The sequence below is a fragment of the Phocoena sinus genome, chromosome 7 (assembly GCF_008692025.1).
Source record: "Phocoena sinus isolate mPhoSin1 chromosome 7, mPhoSin1.pri, whole genome shotgun sequence".
Classification (NCBI taxonomy): Eukaryota; Metazoa; Chordata; class Mammalia; order Artiodactyla; family Phocoenidae; genus Phocoena; species Phocoena sinus.
The window spans coordinates 90,499,132-90,513,764 of NC_045769.1; the positions used below are offsets into that span (position 1 = coordinate 90,499,132).

Consider the following 14,633-nt stretch of genomic DNA (forward strand, 5'->3'; position numbering starts at 1 on the left):
TGTGGAGATACATTCTTAAAATTATTTAATGATAAAATAAATGTCACAGGATGAGTAGAATTTTTAACAAAATAAAATTGTATTTATAATCTTGATGAGTTCTTGATTACAACGTTGTATTCAAATACAAGTTATGAAGCTTAAATGTCCTATCTCTCATTCTATATTATATTATTGGTCTTGATTATCCCATTCTGTTGTTGTTTCTTTCTCATCTGTAGTCTCCAAACATCTCTGTATGACAAATAATGGAGGTTGTAGTCATCTGTGCCTTTTAGCCCCTGGAAAGACTCACACCTGTGCATGTCCCACCAACTTCTATCTTGCAGCTGATAACAGGACTTGCTTATCTAACTGCACAGCCAGTCAGGTGAGTGGAGGTCTAGAAATCATTTCATGGCATGTATGAGCAAGTTGTTATAAAGGTTTTGCCTGTGTTTTGTTTATTCACGTAAACCGTTTTTGAAACATCATGTTTTTTGTTTGGCATAGCATTAGATAAACATTCCATACATTATAGAGAGGGTCACAGAGTAAGGGAAAAGCAATTTGATGCATATTGTTAAAATGGGAATTTAGGAAGTACACGTAGAGGTTAAAAGGAAGACAAAAACAAAAATGAAAACCATTCTTAGACCGATCCACACAGAATAATGGTGCAAATCATAAGCAGGCATAGCAGAATCATCAGGGGAAATTTGACCTATTCCAAGATACCAGGGTGATTGAGGCATAGGGGTAAGACTAAGATATCTGCAGTTTAAACAAAGAAAAAAATCTACCTGGATAATCTTCTCTGTATCACCATCTCTACCTCTCTGTCATTCTTCAGAGTAAGAGATGTGGAAAATATGTTTGTAAAAAGTAATTTTCTAGATATTTTTATTGAAAAATTATATGATGTAAATAATTTCCTTCTGAAATCTCTTTTTCTTCAAAATGTAGTTATTTTCAGTGAAGCTATTTCAGAAGTTAATTTTTCTACTTAATGGTAGTTGCATGGACTTTATTACTTTCAAAATTTGGACAAAAGTCATATGGCATTATAAAATTTAATTTTTTATATTTGAGTAACTATCTTGTTTAAGATAAAATTGTAAAGGAAATGTGATTTGTTTTTTTAACATGACTAAATTTATTCTTAGAATTCTGTGTTTTGAATTTGCTGGTTTTCCAATTCTAGCAGTGACATCATAGCAAGAGACTGAATTTCTCTTAGGGTGTGCTTATTTTCAAAAAGAGAAGCTAATTCTAGCTCAACTTGCCTCTTAAGTTATGACTATGAGGCTCATACAATAAAGAACTATATAAACGAAAAAGATCCAGCTTCTTCCAGGAAGCAGTATGTGTAGTGGTTAAGGGCATAGACTCTGAAGCCAGACTCACTTTGACCATACTCTGACTGCTTTAAATAAGCTGAATTACCTTGGCTTTGTTACTTAACTATTTGATGCCTCAGTTTCCTCATCTTTTAAATGGGATTGATAATATTTCCAGGCCACCGTTATGAAGATTACATGGGAAAAGTTCCTGGGTCATAGTAAGTGTTGTTGTTATTACCCTAGCCCTCTAGTACAAGTAGAATATACTTGAGTATGTGTGCAATTAGTGTGAGCTGCCATCAGGAGGTTCTGACGTCTAGTTGAAAGCACAGGTCACAGTCTCTTTTTTCTTTACAACTGTGTTGTTTTAATTATACTCTCCTAAGTATTTATGTGAACAAAATTCATTATTTTTAGAGAACTAGCAATTTGTCACTATGGGAGGTAAAATAAGCAAACTAGAGGTAAAATTTAAGGGAGAAGTCACATCTTTAAAAATTTTTTAATTATAATTTCTGTTAATTTTGTTTAGTTTAGACAGATTTTCAATTTAACCTCTGGGTTATTCTGAAATAACCTCTGTTCTCTTGATTTGGAGCAGACCAGGGTCACTCTGCTGAAGCCCAACACTGAGGCTATAGGTAACTTAGTGGAAATGACACCTGCTTAAGCCCCTTACAGTGTGGTGAGCCTCATTAGCTGACTGGAAATAAAGTAAAGCCAAAGGATGTTTGACACACAGATGAAATCTCAAACAGCAGGACATAGATAGTAAAACATCAGCCTCACTGTAGTCATAAAAGGAATAAGATGTTTCAAATTATTAAATAGAAAAACCTAGGATTGTATGTATTCAAAAGCAAAAAGTCTGATCAGTCAATTAAATGAAAACTTAAATCAACCTAGAAAAGTTTTATTCATATAACTAAATTACCTCTCAATTTGGTATCAGTGATAATGTGACTAAAATATTTATAATTTTTCATATACCCCCAATAGTGTTTTGCATGAATTAAAAAAAATCAGCAATAGCAAGACAGTACAGTAACAATAGAATGTTGTGGATCAGATATCTTTGTTTTCAATACTTCCTGAAAAAAACAGTTATCACTTCATTTGTCTCATTTTTAAGAAAAAAGTTAACGAAGAGTAACATCTCAGCTAACACAATCAAGTAGTGGTTGTCCCCGTAAGTCCTGTGATTTATGCAGTCATTTTATCTCCGATTCTTTTCTGATTCTTTTTCTGGAAAAAAAGATCTACTGTATACTTCTTGGAGAAAAATCAGTTCATAGCACAATTTTTAGTGAGGTAGATATTAAAATGAAGTGAATAATTTATGTACTTCACAATCATATCATTAAGCATTCTGATAAAAAATATTGCATTTTAAATTTATCTTACTAAGGGATTTGAGGTTTATCATCTAATTACTGCAGCCAATGATACACCCCCAAATATTATTGATTTTTAACAAAATAGGCAAATCACACCGATAAGAATTCTATTAGGATTGGAAATGAACATATGAAAATCTGGTAAAAATCAAGGTTAGGTCCAATTCTTGTGGCACAAATCATTTCAAATATTACATTTAAATCATTTTAATTAGAAAACTATAAAAGTAAATTTAAAATGAATTTACTTATTTTTAAGTGGAGACTCTTCCTGTTTTGAGTAAACTTCACTATATGTAGGATTTGCATTTTATCGATGTACCCACTTAGTAGACATGCATTTAAGAGTTTCTTTATAGCTTCTTCTTGTGGGTGATGATTGCAGCCTGCAATTTATTTTATGAAGATATTAGTCTTGGAGAGCATTTACCATGAAGAATGTTTTGTATTTAGCATTTATTTTTTCAAAGTTACTGTATTTAAGTATGAAAAAAAAGCCCAGACACAAAATAGAAGAAATCTTCCTCTGAGAGTAATGAATAAAATATGGATTAGCATAAAGAGTAATAATAACTATATTTTACCCTGGCCTTCCCTTAACTCAAAACACTTTTATGTCCTTATTAAAAATGAAATGGTGAGCAAAATCATTGTGTCATCTATCATGCAAACAGTGGGTGTTTATTTAAATCAGAAATATTTAGTAAAATTAAACATGTGTAAATAATATGTAAAATTTTAAATATTTTTAATATTAAAAATTTAGATATTTTTCAAATCTTGATTAGAAAGACTGTGAATATACTCAGGAGACTTGAAATCATCTTACTGTAATGACTGGAAATGTTTAATGTTCATGGCAATTGCTTTCAGAGTAAGCCTTATATCCCCAGACAATCACCATCTATCAAAGTAATATTTTTCTTTTGGTAATTTACGAAAGCCATAACAAACATGACCACAGGCTAAGTAAATATGGGAAAATCAGCTGAACAGGGAGATCTTCCCTGGGATTCACAGTGCTCTATTCCCTCTTACAGTGCCACTGGCAAAAAAAGTACTCTCTTATTTAAAATATAAATATATATATATATATATAAATCTACCCTGAATCAGCTCCATGATATCCAGACAGGTTCAGTAAAGGCTAGCATCACAATCTGTCTTACTTGAAGACAGTAACAGTATTTTAAATGAACAAATTTTTAGCTTGCTAATACATTTTCATTAGAGAAAATTGAACCTGGGTTATATATTTCTATGTTACAAATCTGCCTGGCATGCAACATGCTAAGATAAATGTCACCTTGCTTTTAGTCACTCACATAAGAATTACAGCAAAAACACTTCAAAAAGAAAATGAATACATTTTAGAAAATACCTAATATTTTCAATTTCAGAAGAAGAAAAAAAATTGAAGTACTAGAAGAAATCTACTAAATTTAACAATCGCTTGTTTTTATTCACGGCAACTATTTCAGATGCATGTGCTCTCTGTATGGAAAGTGTGATTTTCTTTAGATTCTTCTATCTTATGAGGGTACGTTTGGAACTGAATGTTACTGAGAAAAGGATAAGTTGTGGTCTGAGATCTAAGATTGGCTGAGCTTTCTTGGTTACTGTGTATGGTTGGCCAGTGAAGTTAGCAGGAACAATAATTCAAATTAATTAAATTAGTTAAATTAATTCAAATTAACTAAGTGAATTCAACTCAATACCTCTTCCTGGTATCTCTGATGATTTTTAGCCCTATTCAGTGTTCAGCAAAATTTTTCTGTAGCGGGTCAGGTAATAACTATTTTAGGCTTTGTGAACCACATGGTCTGTGTAGCAGTACTAAACTGTTGTGGTGAGAAAGCAGCCGTAGACAATAAGTAAATTCATGAGCTTGTCTTTGCTCAGGAAATCGCACCATGTTTTCCTGAACAGTGTGCTTTCCTGGATGGTCATTTTGCTGCTTGTTGTGCACTTATTCCCTATTGTGGAATGCTCTAAGACCACCACAGTTCACATTTGCAGCAAGAGAGTAGGCTAGGCTGATCTGCCCTAGTGAGTTTTTAAATATCCATTACATATGAGTAGCATTCTTTAATCTTTATTTTTTTCCCTTTATTTCAAAGTTTCGTTGCAAAACTGATAAATGTATTCCATTCTGGTGGAAATGTGACACCGTGGATGACTGTGGTGATGGATCTGACGAACCAGATGACTGTCGTGAGTACACTGGCAGATGCAGGAGTTTAGAATTTAGAGCTCCTTACATCCCAGACCTGGAAAATTGAAGCTAGATCTTAAGTATTGCCTTCTGATAGCTTTCAAAAATTGAAACAGAAAGGTTTTATGTTAGTAGTTTAAAATACAGCAAAAATTGTTGCAATGTCTTATGTATGTCTCTGATCACTATTACATCTACAATGACACCATCAGCACTTTGTATTAGTCATCTCTTTCTCAATTTTTTTTTTTACTTGTAGAATAACTAAACTCTTGATGTAGCAATCAGGAGAGTAAAAATCAGCATGATTTTGACTTAAGATATCATTAAATCAGAAGCAAAAATGGGCAAGTTTTCAGAATGCCACTCAATGACTGAAATCTTGACTTTAAGGAATACAGTCCTTCAACTTTTCTGTCAGTATTAAAATACTGAAAATTCTTTAAAAGTCAGATTTTTCCAATGTAAGTCATTAGTTGGCTGTTAGTCAATTTAGTATGCTCTTAGTAGTTGCCTTAAAGTGACTACCAATTATGTCTTGACATTTGACTGTCATTGGCATGGTTAGGTGCTATTTTTTTAAGCTATCTTTGGTAACCTAGGTTGTAATGGACAATCAGCAGACTTTTCCTTGTTAGCCTTTTATAGTTCACTTCATGGGTCACTCTAATACTGTCCTGTCAACTTGAAGATGCTAGTAGTCAATCATGATAATTCCCTCAACATCCCAGTAGATGGTTGCCTTGATTTGGTCTTGACAGTTGAGTTCAAGATCCTTAGGCTTGCACTAAAGAAACAAGTATACTGTCTTAGTGAAAGCCAGCTACTTTCTGCTACAGAACTTTCCACCACATAATTACAAAGCTGTTTCAAACTTAGGACTTCTAGATAATTACTTGGATGAGCTGTATTCCACTTCTCTAGTCACTACCAAGTATATCAAACATTTGAAGTTTTTTCACATATCTCATTTATATGTTTAAAATCAGTAAATAATGTATTCAGTGAGAAGGAAAAAGTTTTAAAAGTCATTGCTTTTCTAATATTATTTTGTTTCTGAAAGGTCCATTGCCCTTTGATTTTTTTTTAATAAAGTTTTTGTTTTCACTGTGATGGACAATATATGAAGAGTAGTATCTGTATGACATAGGTATACTATTATGCCTGAATTATTCTTAAGTTACTGAATTAAAAAAAATCAAGGAATAAGAAATTATGGTGACCAATGGAGATTTACACAATAAAATTTATTAATTTATTTAATTAATAAATTAAAATTTATTAATTTATTAAAGTTCCATATTAAGATGACCTTTCCTGCCCAGATTTACTAAAGTGTTTTTTGAGGAATTATCCCCATAATGACCTGCAGACAAAGTCATTAGCACCCAGTGCTCTCCCTTCTAAAATATTTACAGTTCTAATTTTAACTCTAATTTTAATCTTGACTGAAATTTCATGTTGTATCCAAACTCATATGAAAACTTAACTACAGCTTTAGTATAACACACTTCTTACATTTACCGACTTTCAGAATATTTGGTGAACAAATATAACTTTAATGTCTTTTGAAGGGAACCAAAGAGGCATCTGGTATCTAAGAGTCTCTGTATGATCCTCATCCTGGTTAAATACCAATACTGAGTGTTTTTATTGGTGACATTATCTCTGTGATATTTTAGTAAATGATCTATTTCTTAGAGTTGACGGGTTAACAGCTTGAACATCTGTAGGCATGACACTTTATTTTGAGAGTCATGGTGAGGTAGAAAATGATCTACGTGTGTCTGTCGAGTGTTTAGACTTCATTTTTGAGTAGCTGCATCATCAAAATTTGCAGGTATTAAGAGCCACTGACAATACCTGTAATTTCACCTGAAAAAGCAGAAAAGCTTGATACCAGGTTCATATACCTTCATACTGCAATAATGTTATTTATGTAAATGTAGTTGAGTGATGCATCAAGAATTCTCTGGCATCATAAGTTTGTAATTATATTTCCTATAATACTCTAATGCATCAAGGATCATTCTAGAGACACATTTAAAGGTCACATAGGCTTCCTAGTTATTTAACAGACATTGGAACTCCTTTAATATTTACAACCCTTCTTACGGAAAAGTTTTGGACAACCTCACTTGTAATGGACAATGTGACTGTGGGGATGAGGAAGATGAAAGGGACTGTCATAAGTCACCTCAAAATGTTCTGTTCTGTCTTACTTCTGACTCTGAACTGAAATTGGTCTAAAAATTACTATCCATACACCATAAGTTCATAAAGTATTGAAAAATACAACAGCAATTATGCACAAAGAAATATTAAAGGAACTCGTATATGAAGCAACAGGAAATAGAGGAAATGCATGTTTAGATCATGAGAAAATTAAGGATCGCCCAGTTTAAACATTTAGTGTGATTAATTAATAAATGTTGTAAATTGAAGGTAAATGACGTTCAACATTTTAGAACTTACTTCTATGGAAGCCATGCATATATTGAGGTTTTTTTTCATGTTAAGAAAATTTTAATTAATATTTTAATTATAAAAGCATAATTTATCTTCCAACGGAAGTTCAAAATATAATTTATTAATGTTTGATTGACCGATTTGAACTAATAAACAGCATACTATTATCTCAAAATCAGTGATTAGTAACACACATTAGGATCATCAGTGAAAAGATAAGTGTTTATTGCAAGTTGTGAGGACTTCAGAGTCAGATGTGGATTTAAACTTCAACTCCGGCATTTGAAACTTGTATATTCTTGGGTGAATTATTAGAATCCATGAGACTTACTTTCCTCATTTATAAAATGGTCATGGTGATCCCAAGGTGAGAAGTTTATAATGAGATTCAATTAGTAACTATATGTGATAGAACCTAGCCCAGTGCATGATACAAAGTAGATATACAATAGATCCTACTTTATTGTTATTATTGCTTAAATAAACTCAAAGAATATAGCAAAAACTGCTTTACCATGTAGGAGATATTTATTATAATAACACGTATGGTATATAAAAATCTTTACTAGTTATGACATTGTCCTTATATATTAGTAAGATTATAGGAATAAATATCAATAATTCTGATTTAAAATGTGATAGTTATAGAAAGTATTTCCTTTAAGGAATGCTGGGGAATATGTATTGAGGGCAGATGTTTCTCTCTTAACACATTACAGGCAGCAAAGTGATCAAAGAAATAAGTTTTTAAGTGATATTGGAATAACTTTTTTAAAAAATTACAATGAATTGTGCTCTGCCACTCAATACCATGTCTTTGAAATGAGGAGAAATTTAAATGTTTTAAATATATATATTTATATTTATATGTTGTTAATATCTTTCTTCTTACTGTTAGTTTATAAAATCTAATCTGGAGGCCATCTGAGCTGCTCAAAGCTTAACTGCACATCTGAAACGAATAGCTCTCTGGATGTGAGACATTCACATTGTGCTCTAGGATATGTTTAATATAATAATATAATAAATATGTTGAATGTCAGAAAAGCTCTGTTTAAGAAGTCATGAGCTAAGATTGTCATTCCACGATACCTATATGTTTCCTCCTCTAGCGGAATTTAAATGTCAGCCAGGCCGATTTCAGTGTGGAACTGGGCTCTGTGCTCTGCCCGCTTTCATCTGTGATGGAGAGAATGACTGTGGGGACAATTCTGATGAACTCAACTGTGGTAGGTGATTACATTCTTAACTAAGGAACACGAATCTAATTCTTAACTGATTATGTCTGCACTGATTTAAATTCAGACACAGGCTTTAGCCCACGCTTTTTGTTCTCTCTTTTAGACACACATGTCTGCCTCTCAGGTCAGTTCAAGTGTACCAAGAACCAGAAATGCATCCCAGTAAACCTCAGATGCAATGGGCAGGATGACTGTGGAGATGAGGAAGATGAAAGGGACTGTCGTAAGTCACCTCCAACTGTTCGCTCTGACCTCTGACTCCTAACTGAAATTGGTCTAAAGATTATTATTGTTCACCATAAATTTATACAGTGTGGAAAATAGAACTGCAATGATGGGCAAATAATTCCAACTAGATGTCTATTGGGATGGTTAAGAAACTCTGTATAAAAATATATAGAAAATTAAAACATGGGTGATCTTTACTTAAAAGCTACCTGGAGATTATTACAAACATGAAAAAACATGCATTCATCCACATCATCCTTAAGAGAAGCAGCAAAACCAAATTACAGGAGATTATGGTGCTTTTTAAAAAATATAGATTTTTTTTTTACCATATTAAGTAGCTGCAGGTAATTTTCTTCTGTTGATTTAATTAGTTACTTGAAATCAACTCCATTTTAATTAGAAATTTTTTCCCTTAAAAATAACATATTGAATGTATGATAAGAAACAAAAATCTGGACAAAATAACCTAACAAAATCACTTGTTAAAAACTGTAAATAAGGGCTTCCCTGGTGGCGCAGTGGTTGAGAGTCCGCTTGCCGATGCAGGGGACACCGGTTCGTGCCCCGGTCCGGGAAGATCCCACATGCCGCGCAGCGGCTGAGCCCGTGAGCCATGGCCTCTGAGCCTGCGCGTCGGAGCCTGTGCTCCGCAACGGGAGAGGCCACAACAGTGAGAGGCCCGCGTACCGCAAAAAAAAAAAAAAAAAAAAAAAAAAAAAAACTGTAAGTAATACTCCTAATGTATCTTAACAAGCTACTTCAAAAGACAATTGTAAAATAATTTTAATTCTGTTCACCTCTTATTTCAATCTCCCATGAAAAATAAATATACATAAAATGGGAGGCAGAACAATTTACATCATATACATACATGCACGTAGGCAGGCAGGCACATACACACATACACGTACATACACGCACAGGATCTGAACCATAGAGCACCTGTCAAGTTCAAGCTTTCAGCAGAACTGCTGTCAACATTTCTGTCTTACTGAAGTTTTATTTTATTCCTCTAAAACTTTTATTAGTAAATAATGTGCAGTCATCCAGCAATTTGATTAAGATGGTACATTCAGAATAAAGTCAGTACCAGTTCTTTATGGTTAGCCATTCTAGAAGCTGATCCATTAAACTGACTAAGATTTGTGAAGCAGTTTATAGTTTGAGTCAGATGTTCACCTCTTCCGTCAAAATCTCAACACAACTAGAGGTTTTGATAAATTCTATGCCTTTCTGTTTCTCATTCACTAACGTCTTCTGATTTTAGTCTTTTTCTATTTACAAAAATGCCTATGTGTAAATTCTTATATTTATTTATCTGAAAAAAATTATTTTGAAAGACCCTGAATCCTTTATTTTTTAATTAGTTTCAAGATATCTAATCAAGGTGGGGTGGTTTTGAAAACTCTGATTTTTATCAAATGCATCATTTGCAGAAATATATTTTATTTATTTATACTGGAACGGGTAATAGGAATACACTATAGATAATTAAAAGTTAAAACTTATCACCTTCAGGGTCTTATTAATTAAAAGATGATACATTTTCAATTGATTAACTTAAAAATTTGTTTTTTATTTAGAATGTCTATTCTTGTCCAAAGCTACATTTTAATAATAGATGCTTTCTCTTAAGCCGAAAACAGCTGCTCTCCAGACTATTTCCAGTGTAAAACTACCAAACATTGCATTTCCAAGCTGTGGGTTTGCGACGAGGATCCAGACTGTGCAGACGCATCAGATGAAGCCAACTGCGGTGAGTGCTTTGTGATGGTGGATCCTACCTCTTGCATTTGTATCATCATCTGAGATGGCCATAGTGAAATGAATTTGAACACAATTCTGATACAACTAGGGCCTAACGTGCGAATGTTTTTCCTCTGTGCTCCCAGAGTCAATAACCTCAGGTTAGCTATTTTAGAAAAAGCATGGAGGGGTAAGGCAAAAGGGTTAAGTATTGCTTTAACATAAGTCAAAACTGTTTCTAAAAAGACAGATCTGAAAGGTAAGATAAAACTGTCTTCTTATGTTAGCATATGCACATGCTATTAGCATTTAATGAATAGAAACAATAAAACATTTTCATATTGTTCTAGGCTTCATTTTTCTCCTTAAATATGATTGTTCATTTATCCAATGATTATTGTTCATTCTTAAACATGGTGAGGAAAAACAAAAAAGATAACAAAGGCATCTGTTCTGTTTTAGTAGATGGCAGCAATCATTTAAGTTAGCATGTTTCTGAAACATTAATATTTTCACTTAAGATCAATTATTTTATTTACAGTTATTATTACTTAACATTGCAGAAATGGAGAACATATGTATTCATTTTTGTTTAATGCATTTGATTCTATCCTGAATATGTCAACAGTGGAACAGAAATAAAGTAATAGTTGTCATGTGTAACTCATTTTTTTCAACATTTATGAAACATTAATTGAGGCTATTTTTTAGGTGACTGCACCAAACTTGGCATTGTTGGGGAAGCAAAAAAAGCATTTAATCTGGTAATTGATTAGAAAAGACAGAGTTTGTCCAAACTAAGGACAGAACCTTCAGGCTTCTTAGAAAAAATTGTCTTAAATGCATTTGCTAGATTCCACCTTACTGTTAATTAACTCTTCTGGGAGAAATCAAAATGATGAAAATCATTTAATTTCTTTGAAATTCCATTATATTGAACAATATTCATGAGCTATATGTATAATCACAGGCAACAATATGTCATTAAGAGTTTTTTTCTAATACTGTCTCTATATAACTGTGTCTTCAGGACATGCAATCAGTATGGCTTATCACTTTATAGTATCATAAAATCACCATTTCTCACTTTGTGGAATTGACCTTCATAATCAATTCACAAAGCATCAAACCACATCCATCACCAGTTTGTCCATAACACTTATCAAGGACTTTTGCAGGCGAATTTATATTACTGGCTAGTTTGCTCTCTTGTCTTTTGTTTACCAAAGCAACATGGAATAATGACTTATATTAGCTATCTGAAAAATTTCTTGGATGAAATTTTTTTTTCTCGATTTTACTCTTCTTCCTCCTCACTTTGATGTGATTTAACTGTTTTGGTATGTTACACTGTTCAAACTGATAATTATTAATCATCATAATAAGAATAATGCCTAATATTTATTTGGTGTTTACCGTATGGCCCAAGAAATGCGTTAAAGGCTTTATAGCGATTACTTCATTTAATCTCCTTATTATCCCTATTTTATGGTTGAGGAAAATGAGATCCAAGGAGTAACTTACCCCAAATCCTACAGCTAACAAGTGGCATAACTGGAACTTGAATCCAGGGTTATTTGACACCAAAGCCTGTGCTCTATGACCATAACATGAATCCACATCATTTTTTCTATATAAAAAGAAAATATTTAAATATTTTCTGTTATAAAATTATATAGAATTCTCCTAGCCACAATTATTGCTTTAAGTTCCAGACCAGTATACAAATATATACATACATACAGAAAATGGGGGAAAGGATGAATAAGGGTTACCATTTAATGTATCTTAAACCCACTCTAAAATGTTACCATGGACAGGTGCTAATTTAACTTAAAGAAACTTCTTCTACATCATATTTTAGCATGGCATTTGCCAATCCTTATTTTTGAAGGAGCTAAAAGACCACCTCTTTCCCCTTTCTTCTGTCTTCAATACATATATAAATGCCATGTGTTTTTGCTAATTCTTTTTAACACCCTTGTGGGATAGTTCCTCGTTTGATGCTTTATTGAGTGGGAAAGAAACATAACACTCCTTAAAGGTTAACCCTATCAAGCCAAGGCCTTATTATTTGAATCTGAGTTACATGTTTCTTTGTGGGTGAGAATGGGCCTTGTCTAGAAGAAGGGATGTGTTTCACTATTTCACATGTCAAGTGACCTAGCAGGTTGTAGTGTAGACTTGCATTAAATGCTGTTGAGAAACTGGCCCATTTGTTGTTGCAAAACCTCCATTTGCAACCCATTTTTATTTCAGTTGCCTTCTGTACTTTCTTAGCCCAGTGCTCAGTTTAGGGGGAGATTCTTTTTTATTCTTGGAGTTCACCTAGCCCTTACATCTTATTTTTCAGCACCAATATTTGTATTTATCTATAGTTTTATATCTAATTGTTTTCTCTCAGTTCTAAAGTTCCAGGATTATAGTTTGTTTTACCTTGACCTAATTAAACAATTTGGTTTGTTTTGCTTTTAATTGTGTAAATAAAACCAATGTAGAAGCACACATGCAAGGGAGAGGGAGAGAGAGAGAGACAGTCACTATAGAAAAGCCTAACAAAACAGAGCACAGTAACTTAACACAAACACAGTACACATGTAGTATAGGGAACTAAATAACCAGTAATGTGCAAATATTTTTAAAATTATTTGATTTTTATATTTACCAAAATATCACATGTTTATTGCAGTCAGCCCAGTGTAACTTTTGAGATCTTATGAGTACTTGCAAATTTAACAGCTAATGCTCAATATTTGTAAAAAATTGTATGGTAATCATTTCCAGGTTAGCATAAGGAGGCTTTGAAATCACTTTGAATAGATGTAGATTAAATATAGTTTAGGAGTCTTTGTCCAGTAATCTAGTCGTGGTGAGACTTTGAATTTAAAAATTAAATTAACTGCATAGTTTCCCATCTTATTATGGATAGATTTTGAGATGGTTGTATTTGAGTCCATTAAAGCTACATTTGGCACATTTGGATTTAAATTGAAAAATATTTTAAAACACCTTTTAATTCTATTTTTGTATAAATATAGATTTAAATCTATGCTACCTTCACAGTTGTAGCAAGATACAGTGGGCCTGTCTCATCCACAGGTTCCACATCAGCAGATCTGGAAAGGCCGACTGTACTAAGCTAGTTTGTCTAAGGGACTTGAGCATCCATGGATTTTGGTTTCTGTAGGGATCCTGGAACCAATCCCCTGTGGATACCAAGGAAGACTGTAGTTTTAACTTTGTTTTATGAGTTGTTAATAGTGATTCTAAAATTATTTCTTTTTGCCTGAGGTTGTTTATTCTTTCCTCACTCTATGCCCAAATAAAAGAAAGCTTCTTAAAACATAGATATACACACTTCTACTAGACTATTGATGTTAACTACTCTTAGAAGGTTGTTACACTATTTATTACAATATTGGGCCAGCACCACATTTGAATGCCTGACCACAATCAGTAGACTACTCCAACTGTGGCAGCTCTGGGATTTTCATTAAGAATCTCAGTTTCAAACTTTCTTCACCTTCTGCCTGCCATTTTCTATTTTAGGAATGAAGTGAGCATTTAGGGATTTGACGGATCTGTACTAGATTCATAATTCTTTGTAACAGAGTTGAAACTTTTCTGCAATTTGACTCTCATAAGGTGATATCAGAATATGTCTTTCGATTATGTTCTCTCTCCCTGTTTTATAGTTTAGATTCTCAGTGCCCTAGATCCCTATGAAACATCCTTTTCATCAGTTTTATGCCTGGGCTTTCCTGGTCAGCTATGAACTCACCACTCCGCTCTCTAGAGTCGGCTGTTTGTGCTCCCACATCGCTCCTCCCTGTGGTCTCATTTCCTACTTTCTTCTCCTACATCATTTCTGTGTCATCAAAGAGAGTCTTGCTTTCACGCTGGTTCAGAGTCATTTGCTGCTTTTGAACAGTCTTGATTTATAACCAACCTGCTGCTTGGCTAATTATTTTTACTTAATGCAGTCGTTGTAATCACACTAGCTGGGGCTTGT

General features: G+C 33.2%; 1 protein-coding gene across 1 annotated transcript in view; it reads left to right on the top strand.

Moving 5' to 3' along the window:
* LRP1B (LDL receptor related protein 1B) overlaps positions 1-14,633 on the top strand; it is a 1,461,391-nt gene that overhangs the window by 1,239,218 nt on the left and 207,540 nt on the right. Inside the window, 5 exon segments of the mRNA XM_032636635.1 lie at positions 222-370; positions 4,840-4,933; positions 8,516-8,632; positions 8,748-8,867; positions 10,512-10,631. Of these exon segments, the coding sequence (XP_032492526.1) occupies positions 222-370; positions 4,840-4,933; positions 8,516-8,632; positions 8,748-8,867; positions 10,512-10,631 (600 nt within the window).